Source organism: Anolis carolinensis, chromosome 4, assembly GCF_035594765.1.
Source record: "Anolis carolinensis isolate JA03-04 chromosome 4, rAnoCar3.1.pri, whole genome shotgun sequence".
Classification (NCBI taxonomy): domain Eukaryota; kingdom Metazoa; phylum Chordata; class Lepidosauria; order Squamata; family Dactyloidae; genus Anolis; species Anolis carolinensis.
The window spans coordinates 116318361-116345679 of NC_085844.1; the positions used below are offsets into that span (position 1 = coordinate 116318361).

At 42.1% G+C, this 27319-nt stretch overlaps 1 protein-coding gene and 1 long non-coding RNA gene across 3 annotated transcripts in view; one reads left to right on the forward strand and one right to left on the reverse strand.

The window, feature by feature from the left end:
• Nucleotides 1–591: 591 nt before the first annotated feature.
• Nucleotides 592–17817, reverse strand: LOC134298217 (uncharacterized). Its single transcript, XR_010005171.1, has 2 exons — nucleotides 17668–17817; nucleotides 592–17332 (listed from the first exon to the last, which is right to left on the reverse strand). It is a non-coding gene; the product is annotated as an uncharacterized LOC134298217 (long non-coding RNA).
• Nucleotides 17818–17996: 179 nt separating this feature from the next.
• slc22a23 (solute carrier family 22 member 23) overlaps nucleotides 17997–27319 on the forward strand; it is a 126735-nt gene continuing 117412 nt past the window's right edge. The window contains exon 1 of one of the 2 annotated variants that reach the window (XM_062977667.1): nucleotides 17997–18898. In XM_062977667.1, coding sequence (XP_062833737.1) covers nucleotides 18326–18898 — 573 coding nt within the window. In that variant the 5' untranslated portion in view covers nucleotides 17997–18325. The remainder of the gene's footprint in view (nucleotides 18899–27319) is intronic. The other variant, XM_062977668.1, reaches the window with a different exon arrangement.

The following is a 27319-nucleotide window of genomic DNA, read 5'->3' on the forward strand; positions in this document are numbered from 1 at the left end:
ATGCCCAGATGTTTGATGTTTTACCATCTTTGTGGGAAGTTTCTCTCATGTCCCAGCACAGGCAGATGAAACCACATGATTCAAATTGTCATTGTAATTGGGTAATAATGAAAGCGCTGATCAGAGCGCATGCTCATTAGGAGGTTCAAAAAGCAAATCAGCATTGAGTTTTAGCCTTGTATGTATATGACTAAAAGACATAGGCTAGGCTTATGAAACATGTTTTGGTGGTTATAACAGCAGGGATATTTGATTAAAATAATAAATTTCTGCTGTAACACACAGCATTAAATTTTAAAGACAGTTCTTTTGATGTCATCTTCTTGGATGCTGTAACCCAGTGCAGTTCTACTGATGACATTGTATGAGGCCAGCTCCATAGATATGAACATCTTTTTATCTTTATATATCCATCATCATCATGCCAAATGAGTATAAACCAACCCAAATATAAGATGAGGCACCTAATTTTACTGCAAAAACTGGGAAAACTTATTGCCTCGATTATAAGACAAGGGTGGGAAATGCAGCAGCTACTGGTAAATTTCAAAAATAAAAATAGATACCAATAAAATTACATTGAGGCATCAATAGGTTAAATGTTTTTTATATATATTTACATAAAACTGTAATTTAAGATAATAATAACAACAACAACAACAACAACAACAACAACAACACTTTAATAAGATAAGACTGTTCAACTCTGATTACCTATATACCTGAGTTTGAGCTGACTCAAATATAAGCCGGCCAGGACTCTTACTCGAGTATAAGCTGAGGCGTGTTTTTTCAGCCCTAAAGAGCTGAAAAACTCGGCTTATACTCGAATATATATGGTAATAGCATATTAAGAAACATAGTGGCATACTTATACAAGACGTGTTTTGAAACAAACTTTTAAGATGGATTCTTTGAAGAACCAATGACTGTAAGTATATGTTTGAATTGGACTATAGGCATATACATTCTCTTCAAATACATAGCACTTGGACTGTAGGCAAGTGGGGACCTATTGGAGATCTGAGGTAAAATGAAAATTACTCCTTTGCCCCTGGGGATTATACCCTGGTTGAGATGGATTTAGTTGACAGACTTTAGACTTTGTTCAGTGCAATCACAAAACCTTGCTCTGATGGCTTATCAAGCCAAGAAAGAAAGCATATGTGAGCTCTACTCCACATTAACTAGTTGTGTATAAAGCATTTGTTAAAAAGATATGGTAACATTCGTCTCCTGGACTGTCCCGTTTCTTCAACTGTGGAGATACACAGAAATTTCAAAGGTGAAGCTTTCCTGATAAAGAAATGAGTGATGGGGAAAATTTCTATTGCTAAATTCCTGGAGTTTTAGAGCTGTTGAAAAAATATTGGGAAAAAATTACACAGCTTGCAGAGAATCCTTTAATGCAATTGATCTTGGGATGGATTCACTGTCCCACTGGTATAAAAGTAACCAGCCACATCTGCAAATCCCATAAACTCTAGCTAGGACCTCTGAGATTATAGTTCACTAATATCTGGGAAACTGAATTTGAGAACCGCTGCCCTGGTTCACACCCCTTGAACTTGTGTGTCAGAGAAGAGTATTCAAATAACACCAAACTTCAAATCTCAGGATTGTATAGGAAGGAATATAGGCAAGTAACATCCTTTCAGTCCCCTTTTCTGCTAGCGTTTCCTATTTCTGATTTGGTTTCCCCATGGAAACAGAGAATCTTATCTGAAAGATGGAAATAATCCATGCTGCAATTAATCGCCTGATAAATGAGCCCATCTGAAGAATCAAAGCTGTCGTCTCAGCTTACATTTCCCATACCTCTCAAATATCCAGCAGATAAGATAGCTACAGTTGGCTCTCTGCATTTGCAGGCTTGGCTTTTGAGAATTTGATTAAATGTTTTATCTAATTATCTCTAGGTCTCATAGAGAAACTCTATATTCAATTTTCACCTGAGATTGACCATAAAATCACACTGGAGGACCTAGAGTTGACAAAAGTCAACTATGGAATCATGTTAGAGGGCCTATAGATTCCCAGAGAGGAGTTATCTCAGGTGTTATTTTTATTCATGTTTTTCCCACTTTTATGATGGTTTTGTGCCCCTTACCCCAGCAAATGTGGAGGGCTGACTGTATGTTAAACAAATACTTTGCCATTGAGGTTTTGTTATTAACGTTTCCTTGCTTCTGCCCTCAAATAGTCCTTACTAGGCTTGTCCGATCGATGGAAAAAATGTTTCAATTCTCATTTCTAAAGTAGGGGGTGCCGGCGCTTCGATATAGAAAGTATTTCCGAATGTTTCACCCAAAAATTCCAGATATTTCCGAAAATTCGTAATGATTCTTAATGTTTCTAAAATGGTAGACGCGCATGCGCAATCGCCAAAAAAAAATAAAAAAGGAAACCGCCCTCATTTCTTGTGCTATCCTCATCAAATTTGGTACAGTGGGAGATCACATTCAACACTCTTTGCTCAACAAATTGCAGAAAGTTTCCTGTCTCCTATGATTTTTGGTGAATTTTCATAACTTTTTATAATACACTATTTTTCAATATTTGAAGAAACCTGTTCCTGGTTTGAAAGTCTTATTTCCTGTTCAATTGGGTTCTTATTACTGTGAAAGTCCCTCTTCTACTTGTGTAGACTTTGGATTAGAAATGCAGCACACGTCAAGAAATGCCTTGACAGGATTGGCAATGTCCTTGGGAAACTATTTCTTCCAATGTACCCTTTTAGGTTTGAAAACAATGTGTGTCTTTGTGATTGATGCAATAACACTCAGCCCGGGGGCTTGGGATTACAAACGGAGCGTGAGGGAAGCAATGCCCTCACAGGAACGCACACGTCCTTTGGAAACTCTAACTTCCAATGTCCCCCTCTTTTAGGATTGCTATGAAGGGCTGATCTAGAGATTGCAAAAATCAAATAAAAGGCAGAGGGTCTTTGGAGTAGAAAAGGAGAGGACCCCAAGCACTGCCCTTGCAGGAAAGCACACGTCCTTTGGAAACTCTAACTTCCAATGTCCCCCCCCCTTTAGGATTGCTAAGAAGGGCTGATCTAGTGATTGCTAAATTCAAAAAAAAGGCAGAGGTCTTTAGAAATGGAGCATCAGGAAAGCAATGCCTTGGCGCCCACGTCCTTTTAAAAATAAAAATTGCCTAAAGCCACAGCAAGGACTCTGCCAGATCCCACAAGCCCCAAGCCAATTCCCCCCCCCCCCCCGCCAAAAAACACACAATATCCAGTCAGCAACAACAGCCAGCCCTTAACAGACCCAACCCCCAGAACACTTAGCCCTCTCTCCCCTCAATGCAGGCGGCTTGATTCCCAGCGCAGCGCGAACCACCCTCTCTGCTCGGTAACCCAGCCCCGAATGGCTTGCCTGGGTTGGGGAGGGGTTTTTTATAGAGATCTTACACGTGGACGCGGAGGACGCTAGCCCCCACCTTTTCCAGCCATCGTGGAAGTCTCTGATTGGCCAGGGAGCGGTGGCCATTTTAGGCTGCGTTAGGCTCCCATTCAAGTTAGGTTGCAGAAACAAAACAAAAAATTAAAAAATATTTTTAAAAATATATTAAAAAAAATTTGGAGGAAAAAATTTCACGAAACATTAAGACACAATTAGAGAATGGGCCAACGATGGTTCGAATTACATTGCCAGTTGCGCCCAGGGACAACGTTTCAATACTCGGTTCAAAAAGCGAGAACATTCCGAAACAATTCCGAAATAAGAATCATAACAATTTTTGGACAACCCTAGTCCTTACAGAACACTTCTTGGAAAAGCCATGCCAACATTTCCTGAAGGAGAGGAGGGTGAATACAGTCTAGGACACTGCTTCTTAAACTGTGGGTCTGAATCCCAAATGGGGTCCCCTAAGCTCAATGTTGGGGTCACAAAAAATTAGCAATAGTAAAATGTTTCTGAACGCCATCTATACATTTACTCAAAACTGTGTTTACAGTGGACTCTGCAGAAGAAAACGTCAGCTGTTCTTCATAAAAAGGAAAACCAGCTTATTTAGCAAGCCTTGCAAATGTTGAGCTATTATCAATAAAACTTTAATTTTTATACCTATTTTATATACTTACTAACATAGCCTGGGTATAGATTTCCTAATGCTATTTCTGAGAAATAATCATTGTTAGATTTATGATTTTATGAATGCTCCTTTTAGAAAATGCATACCTGGACAATACACTCAGGTTAGTTCTTTTCTCAAATACACTTCTCTGAATATAGGAGTCTGTTAAAACACATTTTGTCATCTTATGGACTCTTTTCTCCCTTCTCCAGCTCACTTGCATTTTTGCCTAGCCCTTTGAGAAAACCTCCCTTAGAATGTCTCCATGAGAACACTCTGGCTCTCTAAAAGGGACTCCAAGGCTGGATCAACACTGTCCTATATCCCAGGATCTGATCACAGATAATCTGCTTTGAACTGGATTATATGAGTCTACACTGCCAGATAATCTGGGATAAGGAGATAATCTGAGATCAGATCCTAGGATATGGGGCAGTGTAGAAGTGGCCCTAGAGTGTCCCCCTTCTGATACTCTAGCCCTCTTCCATTTGTCATCTCTCCCTTTGAAATAGCCTTTCTATCTATATTCTGTCTTCTTCTGGTTTCATCCGAGTGCTGCATGCATACAAGCATACATACACATGAACACATATTTATTCATTTTTGAGGTCCCAAGATTTTTTTTTTGTTGAAGCCCTACCAGTATTTAAAGTTGGATAACGAAGGGTATGTGCACCAAGTTTGGTCCAGATCCATTGAGTCATGTACAAGTGTCTGTGGTACAAAAACACATACAGTAGAGTCTCACTTATCCAACATAAATGGGCCGGCAGAACGTTGGATAAGCGAATATGTTGGATAATAAGGAGGGATTAAGGAAAAGCCTATTAAACATTAAATTAAGTTATGGTTTTACAAATTAAGCACCAAAACATCATGCTATACCACAAATTTGACAGAAAAGGTAGTTCAATACAGAATAATGCTATGTAGAAATTACTGTATTTACGAACTTGGCACCAAAATATCATGATGTACTGAAAACATTGACTACAAAAAAGCGTTGGATAATCCAGAACGTTGGATAAGCGAGTGTTGGATACGTGAGACTCTACTGTACATGTTTTCACTTTTACGTATAAATAGATAGATAGATAGATAGATAGATAGATAGATATGAAGTCATGTAAAACATTCTCAAGTGGAAAGGGGTGGCAAATGAAAAAAGTTTAAGAGTCCTTCTACACTGCTATATAATCCAGGACATCAAGGCAGATATTCCACATTATGGGGCCCCTGGTGGCACAGTGTGTTAAAGCGCTGAGCTGCTGAATTTGCGCCCACTGTTAGCCCCAGCTCCTGCCAACCTAGCAGTTTGAAAACATGCAAATGTGAGTAGATCAATAGGTACCGCTCCAGCGGGAAGGTAACGGCGCTCCATGCAGTCATGCCGGCCACATGACCTTGGAGGTGTCTACAGACAACACCAGCTCTTCGGCTTAGAAATGGAGATGAACACCAACCCCCAGAGTCGGTCACAACTGGACTTAACGTCAGGGGAAAACCTTTACCTTTTTTCTATTCCACATTATCTGCTTTGAACTGGATTATCTGAGTCTACACAGCCAGATAATCCAGTTCAAAGTAAATAAACTGGATTTTATATGATAATGTAGAAGGGGTCTAAGAAGGATAATGGAGTCATGGGGAAGGCAACATAGCCATCTTGGGAAAGACCATTCCTGATGAAGATGAGCTGTATCCGTGATGTGAATTATGTAACCCTTGACACAACTCCCAGAATCCCCAGCCAGCACACTCACGATGAGGAATGCTAGGAACAGCAATCCAACAGCATCTGAAAGGCCACATGAGTCTCCCCCTGGCTTAACTGTTGCTCTTTTGCTAAGGAACTCTGGACACAACGCCAACTGCAAAATAAATTCAATGCTTTGCCTATGAGGGTGAAAATCTTGCAGATGTCAGACTCCACTGGGTTAACACTAACAACCTGCAGAGGCTTCCTGTTGGTGATCTGTGAATAAATATTTGACATCCGGTATTATTAAGGGCCCAAGTAGAGATCTAAACCATCTGTTATGGCAATATTGTACCAGCAACTTGCTTTCAGCAAAATCTTCCAACCAATATTCATACTGACCAGTCTGGTGCCCACTAGATGTAATTAGACTACAACTTCATTGTAGGAATTGCAGTCCCAGACATCTGGGGCTCACCGATTTGGGGAAGTCTATTCCTGGGTTTAATATGTCGTGCTGTATTCAGGACTTATATAAGTCACTCTTTATTTATGAACAAAGTGGGGACTTCAGTCTTTCAGATTTTTGAACTGCTACTGCTAGCACAGCTAGTGGTAAAAAATATTGGAACTTGCAGCTCAACATCAGAAGAGCCACACAATTTCTACTCCTGTTTTAGAGCATTTAAAATGCATGTACAATGTTGGCAACACAGTGTGCCAAAAAGTGTATTCTATTGTTATTTAACCATTTGTAAGCAAAAGGGAATGGTATAGTGGATTGAGTGTTGGACTAGTGGTATAGTGGATTGAGTGTTGGACTAGTGGTATAGTGCATTGAGTGTTGGACTATGAATTATTTGATCAATGGCTCTGCCAAAAGATTCTATAACTTAGATAGCAATTGTGTATAGTTTGCTAATCACAACTCATTGGTTTTAATAGCCAACTGCAGCAGCCTAAGGGTATTGTTGCACAAAGCCATCTTCCTGCAGCATTCATACAGTGATCCTAGGAACTTACTGGGATGGTGATCTTTGTTGTCACATGATTCCATCGTACCACTACTTTACCACTTCACCGCCCAATGATTGCATGACTGGGCTTCTTGTTGAGGAGGGAGCTCCATCCTTCCACAATTATGTAAACCAATAAGGATTTTTTAAAAAAAATTAAAGGAACATTACAGTTTCACAAAGTTAAATTATAATTTAAAACTTTGATTAGTGGAAGAGGGAGTGAGGGAGAGAAAGAGAGCTGGACTTTGTTGGCCACTTTGTTGTGGGGAGGTGGCAAACCGACAATAGGCCTCATTATGATAGTTCTGCTTCTATGCTGGTTTGCCTCCTCTTTGTGATAAAGTCCTAACTTAGTGGGTTTACATATGATTTGGAAAAAGGACCAAATGCAGAATAGGTGAACAAAGAGTGTGAGGTTCTTCCCCAAAAAATGTCTGAAATGAAACTTCTTTGATCTTCCTGTGGCAACTCTTAACATGAGAATGCAGAAAAGGAAAAGCAAAAAATATCATTTTAAAACAATTTAAAATGCTGTTTCAGATAAACACCCCATCTGGAAATCACATGATGACCCTTTTAAACAACTCAAAAGATGACTTAAACAGTAGCCTCAACAGCAGAATACAGAGCAGCTGAAAATTAGGTGATGGTTACTTTTGGGCTGATGAGAACTGGCTAAAGAAATCCGGTTTTTCAGCATCCAATTGCAGTGCCATGTTTGCATTAAAACAATGTAATAAAGCTTGAACTAGGTAAATTCTGCTGTAATAATCTGTGTCTGTTTATTGCAGGCAAGAGAAAAAGAAGATGACTCCAAAATCCCTTACATAAGATGGCATAAACAACAAAGCAGAGACAGGGGAAAGAGCAAACAACTCTGGCACCACATTTTAGGTTAAAGAAGTAATGGCCAAGAGAAGACAACTCTGGCAACATAGAAGTAATAGCAAATTTGCCTATATTTGCTAAAGTTATAGAGAGCCCATGTATTGTTGTGGTTTGAATGTTGAATAGGGACTCTGGAAAACAAGGGTTCAAATTGTTGTTCAGCCATGGAAACCAACTGGGTGAAGCTGGGGAAGTCACATTCCTTCAGCCTCAGAGGAAGGCAATGGCAAATCTCCTTTGAAGAAACCTTGTCACCCGCCCCCCACCATATAATCAGGTTGTTGTAATTCAAGAGTCAACTTGAAGGCATACAACAACAACAACAACAACAACAACAAATGTGGAAGAAGAAACAATAAAATAAACATTTGAAGGACTGGCTAGTGACTTACAGTTTGAACCAAACCACTAATTTCATCTGTTTTGGCCAGATATTTTGCCTACTTCAATCAGAAAGAAAGAAAAACACAGCTGCAACCAGAATGCAGTGCACCTGCTAGTCTGGCATACAAATTAGAAGTTAAGTTGGTTTTTTTTCCAGGTTTGGAACAGAAAGGTAGAAATAGGGAAACTGTGTACACTAGTTTGGTGAGCCCCAAACTCGGAAAAGTTACTCTTTTGGACTGAAACATTTTGGATTGCATTTCCCAGAATCCCCCAGCTACCAAGGTCTGTCCCCAAAAAAGCAATTCTTCTATGTTTTGGCTGAGCCTTGGAGATTTATCGTCATTTTCCTTTACTTTTGATTTATATCTTTAATCAGCCTTGACATTCAAGTTGGTGAGACATCTTGTTTTGTTAATATAAGGATATTATGTTACATGATATATTCCATAGCCATATTGGGTAATTTATGGTCGTATAACAGAGATGATATTTTAATGCATAAAAGAACAAGATGAAGGCTGAACTTTTAACATTGATTTCTTTTTCTGAAAAATTGATTTCCCAACCCTAAAGTTCTATTAGATTGCATTTTTAGTGAAGGGGAAGAAATGAATGTTCTTACGCTTCAGTTCATCTAAAACAGTTTTGCTTACAGAGAATTTGCCTTGAACTCCCTAATCTGAAATTTTATGGGGGGAAAATGGAACAAGTTAAGTAAACAATCTAAAGCTACAATATTGGTTTTCACTTTTATTTAACAGAAAATGTACCCAGCTTCCTCCAAGCTCAAAATCCATTATCCCACCTCCAGACAAATACAGTTGGCCCTCCACATTTACGGATCTCACTTTTTCAGATCAGATTATTTGCATATCTCATTAGTACAGTAGAGTCTCACTAATCCAAGCCTCGCTTATCCAAGCTTCTGGATAATCCAAGCCATTTTTGTAGTCAATGTTTTCAATATATCGTGATATTTTGGTGCTAAATTCGTAAATACAGTAATTACAACATAACATTACTGCGTATTGAACTACTTTTTCTGTCAAATTTGTTGTATAACATGAAGTTTTGGTGCTTAATTTGTAAAATCATAACCTAATTTGATGTTTAATAGGCTTTTCCTTAATCCCTCCTTATTATCCAAGTTATTCGCTTATCCAAGCTTCTGCCGGCCCGTTTAGCTTGGATAGGTGAGACTCTACTGTACGTTCTTTCTAGGTTCTCCAGCGTGACTCTATGGCCAGCCTCTACCATAGAGTTGCACTGGAGGATTTTGAGGTTCCCAGAAAGAACACTTTTCTAGGCATTTGTCAGTCTTCCAGTGTGATTCTGTGGTCATCTTCCGGCAGAGTTGTGCTCGAGGGACTAGAAATTCCTAGAGATGTTCTCTAAGGCGCCTTCCACACAGCAGAATAAAATCCCACATTATCTGCTTTGAACTGGAATTTATGGAAGTGTGCACGCAGATAACCCAGTTCAAAGCAGGTATTGTGGGATTTTCTGCCTTGATAGTCTGGGCTATATGGCTGTGTGGAAGGGCCCTAATATAAAATAGAGTATTTTACTCCGTTTTCCCATTTTGCAGGGACTTTGAGCCTCTAACCACAGCAAAAGTGGAGGGCTGACTGTACTTTCGTTTCCTTTGCCACATGCATTTTTTACTAGTTTTTAAAATCCACCACAGCATTTGTTCAGAACTAAGCCCTCTAGTCCCCAAGAGCTTTTTCCTCCTCATCTCTGCTTTTCTCTCTCTCCTACATAAACCCTGCTTTAAAATGGCCTTTCTCTGCTTCCACTGCAGTACTCATTTTAGTCTACCCTCTCCAAATTGTCCTCAATATCCTTATTGCTCTTACAATGCAAGAGTACAGAGCCTGCAAACCATGGTATTCTATGCATGCTCATTATGCCTTTTATTTCCCAACTTTTTTTCTAAAAGAGTACCTGTGTATTCCATTGTAAGAGGTGCATGTACTGTATGCATGTATGAATATCATTATATTTATTTATACCTTGCTTTATATCCCATGAAGGCAACTCAAAGCAGCTTAACATAAAAGCATCAGCATTACAATTTAAAATATACAAATATGAGAACATTGAAACAGGATTCAATATAAACAGTATTTAAAAATTCCCAGTTAAAAACCATTCAAATTCAAAGTTAAAAACCACAGCATCGTTTCAAATCATGGTTTAGTTTTTTCCAAGGATGGAAAGTCCACAAAATTAAAATCTTAGAATCCCCCAATTGCATAGTCTGCCACTGCCCCAATATGCCAATATCCTCTCTGGAGAATGGAACAACCATACTAATCAAACTCAGGGTTGTGGCGCAGCTGCCTTAAATCACTCTGACCATGAGGTCATGAGTTCGAGGCCAGCCCGTGGCGGGGTGAGCACCCGTCAATTAAAAATAAAAAATAGCCCCTGCTCGTTGCTGACCTAGCAACCCGAAAGATAGTTGCATCTATCAAGTAGGAGATAAGGTACCACTTATAAAGTGGGGAGGCAAGATTAACTAATTTACGACCTGGAATGAGGAAGTGCCGTCAGTGCGGATGATGAAGCAGCTGCTTCCCTCTGTGGCCAGAATCGAACATCCCCTCAGAAGAAGGTTAACTTGCCTCTGCGTGTGTCTCTCAGTCTCTGTTTGATGTGTTTATGGGCATTGAATGTTTGCCCTATGTGTGTTATAATGTGATCCGCCCTGAGTCCCCTTCGGGGTGAGAAGGGCGGAATATAAATACTGTAAATAATAAATAAATAAATAAATAAATGTAGTTGTAGTAATGAGATAATGCTGGAAATGTGCTCTATATGAAAATGTTAATGTCTTCAATGTTAAAGAGCTCATATTATATAGATATAGGAGTGACACATTTAAATAATGCATCTCTACTTTTCCTTTGGGATAACAGGTTTCTTTTTACAGACATGAATCTGAGCATCATTATTTGTCTTTGAATTGCTGGTGCCTCTCTTTAATGCAGAGCTTTCCAAATTGTGTGACATGACACGTTAGCGTGTTGGCTGCAATGTGTAGGTGTTGTGCAAATGTAATGAGAGACCTCTGACTATGTGAAATAAGCATATATTTTAAAATACCTAAATGAAAGATTTTAATGAGATATGTTGCATCCCCATACATTTTATTATTACAATGTATGTATCTGTACCTCTTATAAGGGATTGGTTTATCTTCCAGTTTGCTAGTAAAACTTAATTATTGGGTCACAAAATGATGTGTATCTAAAAATGTCATCAGCATAAAATGTCTGGAAAGCTCTGCTCTAGTGCAATTACAGCAGGATAAAAGCACCTGTTGAAGGGTTTTCGACACAACATCCTGGTTGTTCCATGGTTGTACCGTACTTGATTGCAGTTGGATCATTTCTTTTATTGATGGGGAAAAAACCATCAATGAATCCAATATTGCTGTTGTTCTACAACTTTTGCACGTACTTCCACTGCAGCCCCAGTAATGCAAAGTGGAGGTGCAATGCAACTGCATAGTACTGACAAAATAGTTGAAAATAAGTGAAAAAATAAGGTAGATGTGTTGGATACAGAAAGTACAGATGGGAAGTGAGACTGTACAGGAGACCTAACTGCAAGAATTCACATCAACAACAGATCCAGCCTTGCACAATTGCATCAAAATGTGAAAGTGATCATGTTCCATTTCCATCCATTTCCATTTGCTTAAAAATGTAATTATGATGAGACAATCAGTTGGTGTGATAAAAGTCCTTAGTGAATCCATTTTTACTATGACCAAGATGGCAGTCTGGATCTGAATTTGCAATTTTAATGGGGTTGTTGAATGGCTAATCGGTGATTGCTTAATAGATGGAAGATCTGTGTCCTTGAATGAGAACATGGGCAGGGAGTCTGGAGTTGTATCTCACCACCTAAGGAAAATAGGGAAAATCCACATTGGATGTGTTATGAGAGACAGTTTACCTTTTGGAAAAGAAGTTTTCTACTTAATTTTTAAGCAGACACTGATCTTTCATTGGCCTTTGTCCAAAAAATTGTCATCTAGATTTCATGAGTATCATGTTTTCCCTCCACACCAGCAGTTCGGGAAGACTCATGAAACACTGTAATAAATAAATAGTAAAATGTGCAATTTTCTCCAGCAGTTCTGTGCTTTCAGCAACTGCCCTCTTCTATACTGTGCTTCCTGCCATATGGAATAGAGTGTGATTTTCACACCTCACAGTCTCTCAAGCTGATTCCATTTCCACTGTAATGACCTATTGCAGATGATCTCCCTGACTCTCACTTTGCTAGCGTACATGTGCCATATATATTCACACAGGCACATACAGTAAGAGAAAGAGATAAAGGAATGGTTAGGGATGTTTACTTTAACTGTGTCAGAATGGAAAAATCTACCCACTAATAAATGTGAAATCCATCTATCACTGTTGCTGGCATAGTGGAACATAAAGCCCTCCTCTATCCTCTGTCACAGAATAAACCAACAAGATAGGATCACATTAAATTTCCCCAGTGAAAGAAGAACAGAGTTGACTGCTACCTCATACTGGCACAGAACTTGGGCCAGGGCGGGCAAATTGTAGCCCGACCATTGTATGCTCATTTCAAAAGCCCTTTACAAACAACCAGTTCATATCTTGGGTGCCTGCTGGATTAGGAGGAATGGTGTGAGAAGAGAATGGTGTGAGAAGGAGAGAGGAATGGATGTCCTGATCTATAGTTGGCATACCAGATCCAGGCCTATTATACCCAAGAGAATATAGGCATGAGCAGAGAAATGGTTACTATCCTGATTTCAAGCACAGCTGTGGAGTAGAAAACTCAGCAGGGCCAGATGGCCAATGGTTAAATTGATGCCACAGTCATTGGGACATTGCTGGCTTGGATCTCAGTACTAAAGACAAAAAAGTGTATTTTGCTGTTCATGCTTCCCAGTCCATTCCTGAATTTCCTGAGAAACAGAGGTGTCAGGTGAGTATGCCCTAGGCCAGCCTATTGTTATCAACATGAGGCATGCTCTTCATTTCCTCTCAGCGTCTGTAAAGTCCTGCACCAAAAATGGAAAGAATGCTATGGACAATAATATAGGCAATTCTCCCTGATACCAGGAAATTTCAGAGAGGTTCTCATTGTTCTCATTTCATTGTGGGTAAAACCAAAGGCAAAAGAAATGGGCCCCAAAATGTGTATGTGCCTTCAAGTTACCTGTTGGCTTGTGGTGACCCCATGAATTTCATAGTTTTCCTAGACAAGAAATATTCAGAGGTGGGTTAGCTAGTTTCTTATTCTGAATAAAGCCTACAGAATTTGGTATTAGCTGACCTTGACTGGGATATGCACATGTAAAGCACACATAGGAAGGTAGTCTAGCACTATCCTCCCTGCTCTCGTCAGCCACAGCTGCCTATCTGGAGAGTAAATGCTGCCAAACGTGTTTTAAATGGCAGCTCTCCTAGACGTACATCGAGATCAGTTTTGAGATTACAATATCCTCTTCTACATCCTTCCTAAAGTAAATAAATGTAGAAGGTTGTGGTTAGTTTAGTGTATAATTGCTGGAAAAGAACAGCAATATCCTAGACTGAGGGAAGTGGGGAAGAGGGGCACCTGGACAGCAATCTTTGCTGTGAAAACAAAATATTTATGCAAATATCCCAGGGCTCCCTATTTTCAGCTGTGAAATGTGAAGGCTTGCTTTCATTGTGCAGTTCTGGAAAGGGAGAAAAGAACAACACTTAGACACAGAGCTTGAAAGGAGTCACTTTTGTTGTGAATAACTCCTAGAATCCCCCAGCCAGCATGGGGGATTCTGGGACTTCTTCTCTAAAGCAGCAGCATGTCCAGGTTCTGCTGACTGGGGCTGGTGCCCATATTTCAAAAACTGGCGCAACCAGTTTGTTAATTACCTTTCAGCCAGAGGTGGGGCAATATGGTGCAAGGGTCAGGTTGGTTTTCCAAAGCAGAGTCCCACAGACATTTTATATGTTATGTATTTATTTAATATATATCCTGCCTTTCTTTCAACATGGAATCTCATAGCATAGATACAAAAGCAAAGTTCAGAAACCAATGAAAATAAGTTTACAAAGCAATTAAATATATATCTGCCTTTAAGTTGCTTGCTGACTTATGATGACACCATGAATTTCATAGAGTTTTTTTAAGACAAGGAATTACTTAAGAGGCACTGTTACCAGTCCCTTCCTCTAAAATATAGCACCTGGTATTTATTGACAGTCTCCCATCCAAGAACTAACCAAGGCTGACCTTACAAGATCAGATAGGATCTGGTCACAATTACATGTAGTACTAAAACACTAATTTAAAGCAGTATAAAAGTACTGAAAAGGGTAAGAATAAGTACAAAAAGGCAGGACATACCACTGAAAAAACCTTCCACAAAATTAGCTAATTAAAAACTGCCTGGGTGTTCATATAATAACATCTTTAACATCCACAAAAATACACAGATCAATGGGCCTAAATCAAGGGTGGGAATTGTGCAGCTGCCTTCATTCCCAATCATTGGTTATGCTAACTGGGGTTGCTGGGAGTTGCAATTCAACCCACCTGAAGGAACTGTATCTGAAGGAACATTTAACTGGAGGAACACTTCCCTGAGGGAACCTGTGCCACACTTCCCTGAAGGAATCTTAGCTGGGGGAACACTTACCAGGGGGAACATTTACCTGAGGGAATCTTACACAAGGAAACACTTACCTAAGGAAACCTGCACCACAATTGTATCTGAAGGAACACTTGCCTGGAGGAACACTTCCCTGAGGGAATCTTAGAATCATAGAATAATAGAATCATAGAGTAGGAAGAGACCTCACAGGTCATCCAGTCCAACCCCCTGCAAGAAGCAGGAAAATCTCATTCAAAGTACCCCCGACAGATGGCCATCCAACCTCTGCTTAAAAGCCTTCAAAGAAGGAGCCTCCACCATACCCTGGGGCAGAGAGTTCCACTGCCGAACAGCTCTCACAGTGAGGAAGTTCTTCCTGACGTTCAGGTGGAATCTCCTTTCCTGTAGTTTAAAGCCATTGTTCCGTGTCCTAGTCTCCAGGGCAGCAGAAAACAAGCTTGCTCCTTCCTCCTTATGATTTCCCCTCACATATTTGTATATGGCTATCATGTCTCCTCTCAGCCTTCTCTTCTGCAGGCTAAACATACCCAGCTCTTTAAGCCGCTCCTCATAGGGTTTGTTCTCCAGACCCTTGATCATTTTAGTCGCCCTCCTGGACGCTTTCCAGCTTGTCAACATCTTCCTTCAACTGTGGTGCCCAGAAATGAACACAGTATTCTAGGTGTGGTCTGACCAAGGCAGAATAGAGGGGTAGCATGACTTCCCTGGATTTAAACGCTATACCCCTATTTATGCAGACCAGAATCCCAATTAGCTTTTTCACTGCCACATTACATTGTAGGCTCATGTTTAACTTGTTCACAAGAACTCCAAGGTCTTTTTCACACGTACTGCTGTCGAGACAGGCATCGTCCCCCGTTCTGTATCTTTGCATTTCATTTTTTCTGCCAAGATGAAGTATCTTGTATTTGTCCCTGTTGAACTTCATCTTAGCTGGATGAACACTTACCAGAGGAAACACATACCTGAAGGAACACTTACCTGAGGGAAGGAACACTTATCTGAGTCTGGCTTCAGGCCGGGGCATGGTACCGAGACAGCCTTGGTCACCTTAGTCAATGATCTACGCCGGGAACTGGATAGGGGGAGTGTGTCCCTGCTGGTTCTGCTGGACCTCTCAGCAGCCTTCGATACCGTTGATCACGGTATCCTTCTGGGGCGCCTCGCTGGGATAGGGCTTGGAGGCACTGCAAAGCAGTGGTCCTTCCTGGAGGGGCGTTCCCAGATGGTGTCATTGGAGGACACCTGCTCGTCCCCTCAACCGTTGTCTTGTGAGGTGCCAGAGGGGTCAGTACTGTCCCCCATGTTGTTCAACATATACATGAAGCCGCTGGGAGAGATCATCCAGAGTTTCGGAGTGCAGTGTCATCTGTACGCAGATGATGTCCAGCTCTGTCACTCCTTTCCACCTGTCACTAAGGAGGCTGTTCAGGTCCTGAACCGGTGTCTGGCTGCTGTGTCGGACTGGATGAGGGAGAACAGATTGAAATTGAATCCAGACAAGACAGAGGTCCTCCTGGTCAGTCATAGAGCTGAACAGGGAATAGGGTTACAGCCTGTGTTAGATGGGGTTGCACTCCCCCTGAAGACACAAGTTCGCAGTCTGGGTGTTTTCCTGGACTCATCGCTGAGCCTGGAGCCCCAGGTTTCAGCGGTGGCCAGGGGAGCATTTGCACAACTAAGACTTGTGCGCCAGCTGCGCCTGTTCCTTAGGAGGTCTGACTTGGCCAAGGTGGTCCATGCCCTGGTTACATCCCGTTTGGACTACTGCAACGCCCTCTACGTGGGGTTGCCTTTGAAGACGGCCCGGAAGCTCCAACTAGTACAACAGGCGGCAGCCAGATTAATAACTGGGGCAACTTACAGAGAGCGCACCACCCCCTTAAGCCAGCTCCACTGGCTTCCAATATGCTACTGAGCCCAATTCAAAGTGCTGGTTTTGACCTATAAAGCCCTAAACGGTTCCGGCCCAATCTACTTGTCCGAATGTATCTCCTTCTATGAGCCAGCAAGATCCCTGAGATCATCTGGAGCGGCCCTGCTCTCAGTCCCACTTGCCTCGGAGGCACGGCTGGTGGGAACGAGGGACAGGGCCTTCTCAATGGTGGCTTCCCGGCTGTGGAACACCCTCCCAAGAGAGATGCGTCAAATTCCAACCCTGTTGAGCTTCAGAAAAGCCCTAAAAACATGGCTGTGTGCCCAGGCTTTTAATCAATAAATGGTGAAGATGACACGGACTGAACTATGGACAAAGCATGAGGAAGAACGGATCTGATTTTATGTTTGAAATGTATATTTTTAATTCATAATGTATTTTAATAGTTTAAACTGTTTTATAGGAGCCTCCGGTGGCCTAGGGGATAAAAGCCTTGTGACTTGAAGGTTGGGTTGCTGACCTGAAGGCTGCCAGGTTCAAATCCAACCTGGGGAGAGTGCGGATGAGCTCCCTCTATCAGCTCCAGCTCCATGCGGGGACATGAGAGAAGCCTCCCACAAGGATGGTAAAAACATCAAAACATCCGGGCGTCCCCTGGGCAATGTCCTCGCAGATGGCCAATTCTTTCACTCCAGAAGCAACTCCGGTTGCTCCTGACACGGAAAAAAAAAACTATTTTATGTGCTGTTTTATATTGGTTTGTATGGGCATCTAATTGTTGCCACTGTTGTAAGCCGCCCTGAGTCCCTTCGGGTGAGAAGGGCGGGATATAAATGTGATAAATAAATAAATAAATAAATAAAATGTGTGCCACTTACCAGAGGGAATCATACCTGAAGGAACATTTACCAGGGGGAATCTTACCTGTGGGAGTCTTACATGAAGAAACACTTACCTGAAGGAACTTGCACAATTACCTGAGGGAATTGTATCTAAGGGAACATTTATGGAAGGAACACCTCCCTGAGGGAATTTGCGCCACACTTACCTAGGGAGACCTTCGCTGGGGGAACACTTCCCTGAGGAAATCCGACTGGAGGGACTCTAAGCCACTGGGCTCCCCCGCCCTCAAAAATAAACCCCAGCGGGGGCTTATCTGGAGTCAATGCGAGAGTCGGGGCTGGAGGCTGGCAAAAAGGCGCCTTTTGCGGAGGCAGGGCTGTGCGCACGCAGCGGAGGGTCCAAGGGGGCGGCGAGCGGGGCGGGAGCGCCTTCTTCCCTGGTTCCCCTGCAGAGGGAGCCGGGCGCCCTTCCCGCGTCGGCGAGAGAGAGAGAGAAAGAGAGAGGAGGAGGCGGAGCAGGTGCTGCAGCCTCCGCCGCCTCGTACCTTTCTTTCCCTCACAGGGAGGAGGAGGAGGAAAAGGCGGGTCAGAGGGCTGGGCTTTGCAGGTTGCGAGCCCAAGGAAGAGAAGGAGAAAGAGAGCGGCGAGAAGGAGCCTTTGTATCCCTCCCTTTGCGGAGGAGAGAGAGAAAGGGGAGGAGAGGCCAATGTGGGGCTAGGCTGAGGGAAAGGCAGGCAGGGAGGAGTGAGGCTGCGGCTTTTTTGTTTCCCAGCGCGGGGATGGGCGCGCCTTGAAGGAGCTCGGAGAGCCTGGTTGAAGGCGCCTCCTCTTGCCCGCGTGCCCTCTATGGGCGCCTGAGGCCGGATGGCGATCGACCGGCGCCGAGACGAAGGGGGAGGCGAGGCGGGCGGGCCCCTCCCCGAGGAGAACGGCGCCCTGCCGGCCGGGGAGGCGGACCCCGCTGCGGTTGCCGAGGCCCCTGCGGCTGCTGCTGCGGTAATCGCGGTTGCGGAGATCCAAAGCGCGCCGCTGCCCGCCCCTCCGCCGGGGCCCTGCAGCCCTTTGCTGCTGGACTACGATGGCTCCGTGCTGCCCCTCCTGGGAGGCCTGGGCGGCGGGCACCAGCGCACCCTCATCCTCCTCACCTGGATCCCGGCCCTCTTCATCGGCTTCAGCCAGTTCTCGGACAGCTTCCTCCTGGTGCAGCCCGTCTCCTGGTGCAAGGGCGCCAACGGGACCGCGCACCCGCCCGTGCCGGTGCGGAACCTGGGATACAACTACAGCAGCGCCGCCGACAACAACGGCACAAGCTACAGCCGGGGCATGCAGGCCGCCCCCGAGCTGCCCACGCCCGAGGCCCCCAACCAGAGCTATTGCGAGTGCACCGAGAGGTACCACCGCATCACAGCGGGACTCCGGCAGAACATCGTCAGCCAGGTAACGGCCCCCTTTCGCGTCCCCTTCCCTTCCTTCTGTCCCTTTAAGAGCGGCGTGGGATTCCCGCAGGCGTCCTTTGCCGGGCAACCTGCAGCCAGTCTTGGCTCATCCGGCGCGACCTTAAAGGCCTCCCTTTTCAAGGTAGAGTCCCCTTCCTGCCTTCTTTTATTGGGCTCTTCCACACTGAGAATATCAAGGCAGATCATCCACAGTATCGGCTTTGAACTGGGTTATCTGACGCCACACTGCCATATAGCTCAGTTCAAAGTAGATAATGTGGGATTTTATTTCGCTGTGTGGAAGGGGCCTTTTTAATACCCCCTATAAAGAATCTGAATCCGTTTACCATATCTTCCATAAAGGCATAGGATGCCTCCCTCCACTGATAATGTAGGGAAAATGTGCTCATCTCTATTGTCCTTAAAGGCACAGAATCCCTGCTCCCACTTATAATGTAGGAAAAGGGTGAATCGCTCATCCTTATCGCCCTTATAGGAGCCTCCGGTGGCCTAGGGGATAAAAGCCTTGTGACTTGAAGGTTGGGTTGCTGACCTGAAGGCTGCCAGGTTCGAATCCCACCCGGGGAAAGCGCGGATGAGCTCCCTCTATTAGCTCCAGCTCCATGCGGGTACATGTGAGAAGCCTCCCACAAGCATGGTAAAACATCAAAACATCCGGGCGTCCCCTGGGCAATGTCCTTGCAGACGGCCAATCCTCTCACTCCAGAAGCAACTTCGGTTGCTCCTGACCCACAAAAAAATGAGTCTACACTCCCATACAGCCCAGTTCAAAGCAGATAATGTGGGATTTTCCGCTGTGTGGAAGGGGCCTTTTTTGTACCTCCTATAAAGAACCTGAATCGGTTAACCATATCTCCCTTAAAGGCACAGGGTCTCTGCCTCCACTGATAATGTAGGGAAAATGTGGAGTACTCTCCTATTGTCCTTAAAGGCACAGAACCCCTGCTCCCACTTATAATGTAAGAAAAGGGTGAATCGCTCATCCTTATCGCCCTTAAAGGCACAGGACTCCTTTACCCACTGATAATGTAGGATAACAGTGAATTGCTCATCTGTATTATCCTTAAAGGCACAGAACTCCTGCTCCCAGTGTTCCCTCACTTATTGCTGGGATTAGGTTCCAGGACCACCCGCAATAAGTGAAAATCCGCAAAGTAGGGACGCTATATTTATTTTAATATTTATACATTATTTTATTAGTTATACACTATTTTAAGTCTTTATGATTTAAGTCTTTTTATGATTTATAATAGTCTTTTAGAATTTATTGAAAAATCGCAAAACAGCGAATCCGCGAAAAGTGAACTGCGAATAGGAAAAGTGTGGATTGCTCATCCTTATCGTTCTTAAAGGCATAGGACTCCTTTACCCATTGATAATGTAGGAAAAGTGTGGATTGTTTATCTGTGTTGTCCTTAAAAGCATCGGACTCCTGCCCCCATTTATAATGTAGTGAAAATGTCCTTAAAGGCACAGGATTTATTTATTGCTCATCCATATTGTTCTTTAAAACACATAACTCCTACTCCCACTTATAATGTAGGAAAAGGGTGAATCGCTCATCCTTATCGCCCTTAAAAGCACAGGACTCCTTTACCCACTGATAATGTAGGATAACAGTGAATTGCTCATCTGTATTGTCCTTTAAGGCACAGACCTCCTCCCCCATTTATAATATAGGAAAAGTGTGGATTGCTAATCCTTATTGTTCTTAAAGGCACAGGATTCCTTTACTCGTTGATAATGTACAAAAAAATAGGTGAATTGCTTATCCTTATTGTCTTCAAAGGCACGGGACTCCTTTACCCACTGATAAGGTAGGAAAAGTGTGGATTGCTTATCTGTGTTGTCCTTAAAGGCACAGGACCCCTGCCCCCATTTTATAATGTAGTGAAAATGTGGATTGTTTATCCATATTGTCCTTAAAGGCACAGGATTTTTTTACAGACTGATATTGTAGGGGAAAAGTGAACTGCTCATCCATATTGTTCTTAAAAGCACAGAACTCCTACTCCCATTTATAATGTAGAAAAAGTGTGGATTGCTCATCTGTGTGATCCTTAAAGGCACAGGACTCCTGCCCCCTCTTACAATGTAGCAAAAATGTGGATTGCTCATCAAATTGTCCCCAAAGGCACAGGACTTCTGCTCTCTTCTCCCTCCATAATGTAGGGGAAATGGGGATGACTCTTCCTTATCCTCATTAAAGTCATAGGACTCTTGTCCTTTCTTTTTAGCATGTGTTATATAGGCATGTTTTAATATGTATATTTTATAGAATGTTTATAATGATTACATGTTTTATCTGTGTTGCAACTCACCTCGAGCCACAAGGAGAGGTGGATGAGAAATAAAATTATTATTATGATTATTATTTATCCTCCCAACATTGTGGGGGAAATGTGGATTGCTCTTCCCTATCGTCATTAAAGGCACAGGACTCCTGTCCTTTTTTTTTTTTTTTTTTGAAATTTCCAACATTGTGGGGAAAATGTGGATTGCTTTTCCCTATTAATGGCACAGAAGGTGAAAAGGAAGACCTATCAGGTTAACTGGAAAAGGATGATTCCTGAAGATCCACACCTCCCAATGATTCCCAAATTCTTTTCCCAAATTCTTGTCCTCTGGTTTTTTGCTTTTTTTTGTTGTTGCTTTTTTTTTGCTTTTTGGACTCCAGCTCCCAGAAGCCTCAACTGCTTTGGCCATAAATCAGGGATTCTAGAAGCTGAAGGACAAAAACACTTTAAAGACCAGAGTTTGGAAACTGGTCTACATGATCCATGAGCTCTGGTTTGTGAACAAAGGTGTTTGTCTGATTCTATCTACAGCACAACCCTTAACAGGACTCAAATGGGTATTTTTGGCCTACAGATCACACTGCCATTTTGTGGCCCTTGCAAGCCACCTTGCATCACAATTTGGGGTGAAATGTGAGGTGTAAATAGAGGCATGGATGGATTGGAAGGACTGGTGCATTTGCTTCATTTTTTAAGGTACACAGAAAATACACAAAACAGGCAAATCAAGACTGAATTCTTTCTAGAAGCCCAAGATGGTTAAACTGAGACAGTCATACTTTGGGCATATCATGAAAATACACAATTCTCTAGAAGAAGAAGAAACAATGCTTAATGAGGTAGAAGACAGCTGGAAAAGAGGAAGCTCCTATTCCAGATGGATAGATGCAATCAACGAAGCCATGGTACTGAGTCTACAAGATGTGGGCAATATTCATGATAATAGGGTGATTTGGGTTGACTCTATACTGCAAAATTAATTCAGTTTGACACCACTTTAACCATGCTGTGGAATCCTGGGATTTGCAGTTTGGTGGGGCACCAAATGGAAGGAAAAAGGAAGAGAGGCCGACCAAGGGCAAGATGGATGGATGGTATCCTTGAAGTGACTGGCTTGACCTTGAAGGAACTGGGGGCAGCAAAGGCCAACAGGGAGCTCTGGTGTGGACTGGTCCATGAGGTTACCAAGAGTCGGAAACGACTTTGTGATTGAGCAGCAGAGTCACCAGCACTCTGGCAGAGAAGGCTGAAGATCATGATTCCATAATATTTAGCCACGGCAGTTAAAGAGGTGTCAAGCTGTATTAATTCTAAAGTGTAGATGATACACCCATGAAGATCTGTCATTCATAGGTTGACAACAACATTGGGTGTCTCTCTGTGTGTGCTAAGCATAATAATGCAGTAAGATCCCATATCCATGGGGGTGCATTGGAAGACATTCCCTTCTCCTTTGTGCATGAAACCATGGGTAATAACAAACCTTATGCTTTGACTATTTTTTGGTTATAAGCATGTATAGAATTGCACTGGAAGACCTAGAGAAGACCACAAACATTTCTGAGGAGGAATATTTTTGAGTGTATTCAGGGATACTGAGTATGTGGATAAGGAGATTGTACTGTATAGTCTCAGTTAAGGAACCATGAAGGTAATCTAATTCTGTGTTCCTCCAGTAAGGCATGGCTCAACTGGTGTGTTTAGGTTGGGATGCTCCAGTTCCTGTGCTGCTCTGCATGTACCATGCGGAGTGGTTTTGATAGCGTAAAAGCCCTTTTTATGGCCAAGGTAGAAAAAGCAATATCTCAGAGATGGTGAGGGCGAACACACCATTGTTGATGGCATGCCAAGTCTGTGTCCCAGCCCTTGCATTACCATGTCACTGCCCTGATGTTCATATTTTCCAGCATTTCTGTAGTCCTTGTGAAAAAGTGATTTGATTAGAGTATCCTGCCATCCAGCCCTAAATACACCAGTTCTGAGATGATTTCAGAAGTTAAACAATGTCAGCCCTCATTGGATGGGCAGCCGTCAGGTAATCTCCAGGCAGAGTTAGGAAATAATCTTGTAGAAACCCCTGCAGAGACTGCTGTGGTTAAAGTTGATAGTCCTGAGGCAGATAACCTGACTCATTTCTGTGAAGGTGTAAGAAGATCCTCCACAACCGTTTACACTTATGCCACCTGGACACATCATATTATGTTTGGTGTCAAGAGAAAAGCAAGGCCAGTCATTAGCCTGAAAATCTAGAGAGGTGCTGCAAGTCATTGTTGACTATGGGAGACTTCCAAGAGCCCTGGGAACCAGATGTTCTGCTCAGATCTTATAAAGTCAGAACTCTGGTTTCTTTTATTGAATCAATTCATCTGTGGTCATCACCCTTCTTATTGCCTCCTACTTTATTGAGCATTATTGCCTTTTCTAACAAGTGACATTATCTCACAATATATAAAAAGCGCGGCAATCTCAATTGACTCATCTTGGTTTCAAGGGAAAATTTAGGCCATTTGTCTTTCTAGGAATCTGTGGTATCCTTAGAGATCTCCTCTACATTTTAGTAATGGAAGATTGGTCAGACTCAACAGACTTCCTATATTCCTATAAAGGAATTGGAGCAAACTTAAGGAAGAAGATTCTGGAGGTATCCATGTGGCAGCCACAGCATCACAACTGACTTTGAAAAATAATGTGGAAGTGTATCTGAGCATATGCAAGATACTTCACTCTCAGTAGATCTCAACCTTTACATTCAGGATTAAGGCCCTCCATAGCGCAACCTATTTATTTATTTATCCTGTCAGAAACAAACCAAGGATACAGTATTTAAAGACACAAACAAAGTTAAAAACTTGGTATTATACTAAATGTCCTTTGACCAGTAGTTGGCCACTTGGAGTGCCTCTGACGTTGCTATAGGAAGGTCCTCCACTGTGCATGTGGCAGGGCTCAGACTGCATTGTAATAGGTGGTCTGTAGTTTGCTCTTCTCCACACTTGCTTGTCGTGGACTCCACTTTGTGGCCCCATTTCTTAAGGTTGGCTCTGCATCTCGTCGTGCTAGAGCGCATGTCTGTTCAGCGCCTTCAAAGTCACCCAGTCTTCGGTGTGCCCAGGAGGGAGTCTCTCATTCAGTATAAAACATGGCTTAAATTCCAGGTTTTAGACTCTGCCACTTTTGGACTCTGGCTTGCTAAGCAACTTGCAGTGAAACCTATGAAAGTGCTTAATAGTGACCATCAAGTTGAACCATAGCATTTTCAAGTGGATTTGATGAATGGCAAAAATGATATTAGTTGAAAGTTAGTCTGGAGGGTCTAACTTCTATATTCAAACATTTATTTATTTATTTATTAAAATATTTACACTTTGCTATATATCCAGAGATATCATTCAAGTCTTTTTTTTTTTAGTCTGCAAGGATTATTGCATTCAATGATGTCATTTGCAGATATCCCAGGGCGTCCTTTCCCTTCACCACAAGGAAAACAGGTCTTTTTTCTGCTGGATTAAGGTTCCTGTCATGTTTTCAGTCATAAGATAAATGTATTACAATATTTTTATACTTCCTGATAATCCAGTTTTCAATGTCAACACAAGAGGTTACAAAACACGTCCTCTCATCAGCAATACTTGACCAGTGCTGGATGAGTATTTCCTTCTCTGTTTAAAAAAGTGTCTTTATCATATTCTTGTTATATGATGCTATGAAACCTTATCTACTTCTTGGGCACACATTTCTAGGTATGACATACAGTATGTGAATTAGTCATGGGCTCCATCTATTGCCTGCTTATATGATACTTTAGTAATAGATTGCCCATGAATAGTTGAGCATCTTGTCATATTACTTAAGATGTTTGCCAGTGGGAAGTTAGATGTCACAAGATTATCATAAAACACAAGGGAGGCATAATGTGCACTCTTGAGCTCTAGGAAGTTGTCCCCATAGAGAGGAATACTAATTGCGCTTAGGAATTCCATGTAATAAAACTTGTTTTCCATTAACAGTAACAAGATAATACTGATATTATCTGGTCCTAGATTGGTGTGTTAGGCATGCTACGATGTTTTATTTGTTCTAAAGTCAAGTAGTTGCTTATTGCAGTTTAAACTTAGTTGTATTTTCATATAATGTCAAAATGTAGTTTGTTAGTTTATTAGTTAAAAATATGCACATCACCCAGGTTCCTTGTGTGCAAGAATTTTAATTTTAATCATGCAAATAAAATTGAAACAGCAGAGCCAGAATTTAGCAATTTGTACCATATATCTATGTTATCTCATACTGTTGTTGAGTGCTTTCATGGCCAGAATCACTGGGTTGCTGTGAGTTTTCCATGCAATGTTCCAGAAGCATTTTCTCCCAACGTTTTGCCCACATCTATGGCAGGCATCCTCAGAGGTTATGAGGTCTGTTGGAAACTAGGCAAGTGGGATTTATATATCTGTGGAATGTTCAAGGTGGAAGAAAGAACTCTTGTCTGCTTGAAGGAAGTGTGAATGTTACAGTTAGCCACTTTGATTAGCATTGAATGGCATTGTTTCATGTCTGTCAGTTCTTTTGAAATTTTCCACATGCTTGTGGATTTGAAATGCTATTTTGCAGTGTGGATGCACTTGTTGCTAAGTTCTTTAAACATAACAGTTTGTTGACACTGAATGTGGAATGTATGTGCTATCAATTTATTTTCTCCTGAAAAGTCTTTAACTCTCTGAATAAGATATATTTGTTTTTGCATTAAGTACATTAAGTTTCAAAGCAGGATATAGGTTTCACACAGGCATTCTCTGTGCAGGCGGCACACTTACTGTGGGAACCTGTGTAATGTACAGTTATAAGTACCATTAAACTAAGCGGGACTAACTCTGAAGTAAGTGTGTATGAAATGGTATTGTCACTCCCTTTGTGAGCAGTCCTTAGAGGTTAATGACATTCTTTCTAACACTGAGCTTGAGTGGTGACATGGTTATCAGTATGGAAGCAAAAGGTTTTTTAGCTCAGAAAATAATAGATTCTGCATTCTCACAGAACTCCACAGCTATGTTGCGAATCTATTTGTTTGCAAACGAAATGTTAAAAACAACATTGAAAAATAGTCCAGTGCCTTAAAAACACAACATCACACTCAATGAGTTTTGGGCCTTATAGAATGCTGAGGATACTGGTGAGATGGAAAGTTGCGTGTTTAATTTGTAAGGGATATAAATAAAAGGGGAGTGAACAAGCCTGCTTGAGGCTCCAAGGGGATATAACATGTTGGAGGACCAAAACTGTTGTTGTTATGCGCCTTCAGATAATTTCCAATTTATGGCGACCCACAGGATTTTCTTGGCAAGATTTGTTTAGAAAGGAGTTGCCTTTGCTTCCTTGTGAGGCTAAGAAAGTGTGGCTTGCCTAAGATCACCTAGTGGGTTGCCTCTCCAGAGTTGTAGTACAATGTTCAAACCACTGTACAATACTATGCTGGCTCTCAAGACAAGACTAGTTCAGAGAGCCACATGCCAATACACAATGAAAGCTTTCAAGAAAGGAGAAAGGATGAAGTTTTCTTTCCCTACTCTTCAGAAACTACTTCTCTGCTGCAAGCTATGTATAGAAACAAAATGTTTAAGCTTCTGATGTCCAGTTTTGAATGGCAGAATTTTTAGTACCATGGTCAGTCCCTCAAAGATACTGAGATTAGAAATGAAGGACTCTCATGAAAGTGAAATACATCTATATATTAAAATTATGATGAAAAAATGCCTCTCTAGGAATCTTTAGATCCTCCAGTACGATTCTGTGGTCATCCTCTGCCAGAAAATGACCATAAAACCACACTGAAGGGTCTGAACATTCCTAGAAAGGTGTCCTTATTTAGGAATCTCTAGATCCTCCAGCATGACTGTGTAGTCAGGTTCCATTAGAAGCTGACCACAGACTTACATCAAAGGACTCAGAGATTCCTAGAGAGAATATTTTCATCAAATCTGCAAAAGTCAAAGTCACAAACATGGAGGGCCAGTTATATATTGCATAGCAGAGGAGATTTCTGAAGACTAGTAAAAGGCGAGTGTGACAGTTAATGTTGCCAGGTTTTCAAAGTAGCAGTAAGGAAGCACTGA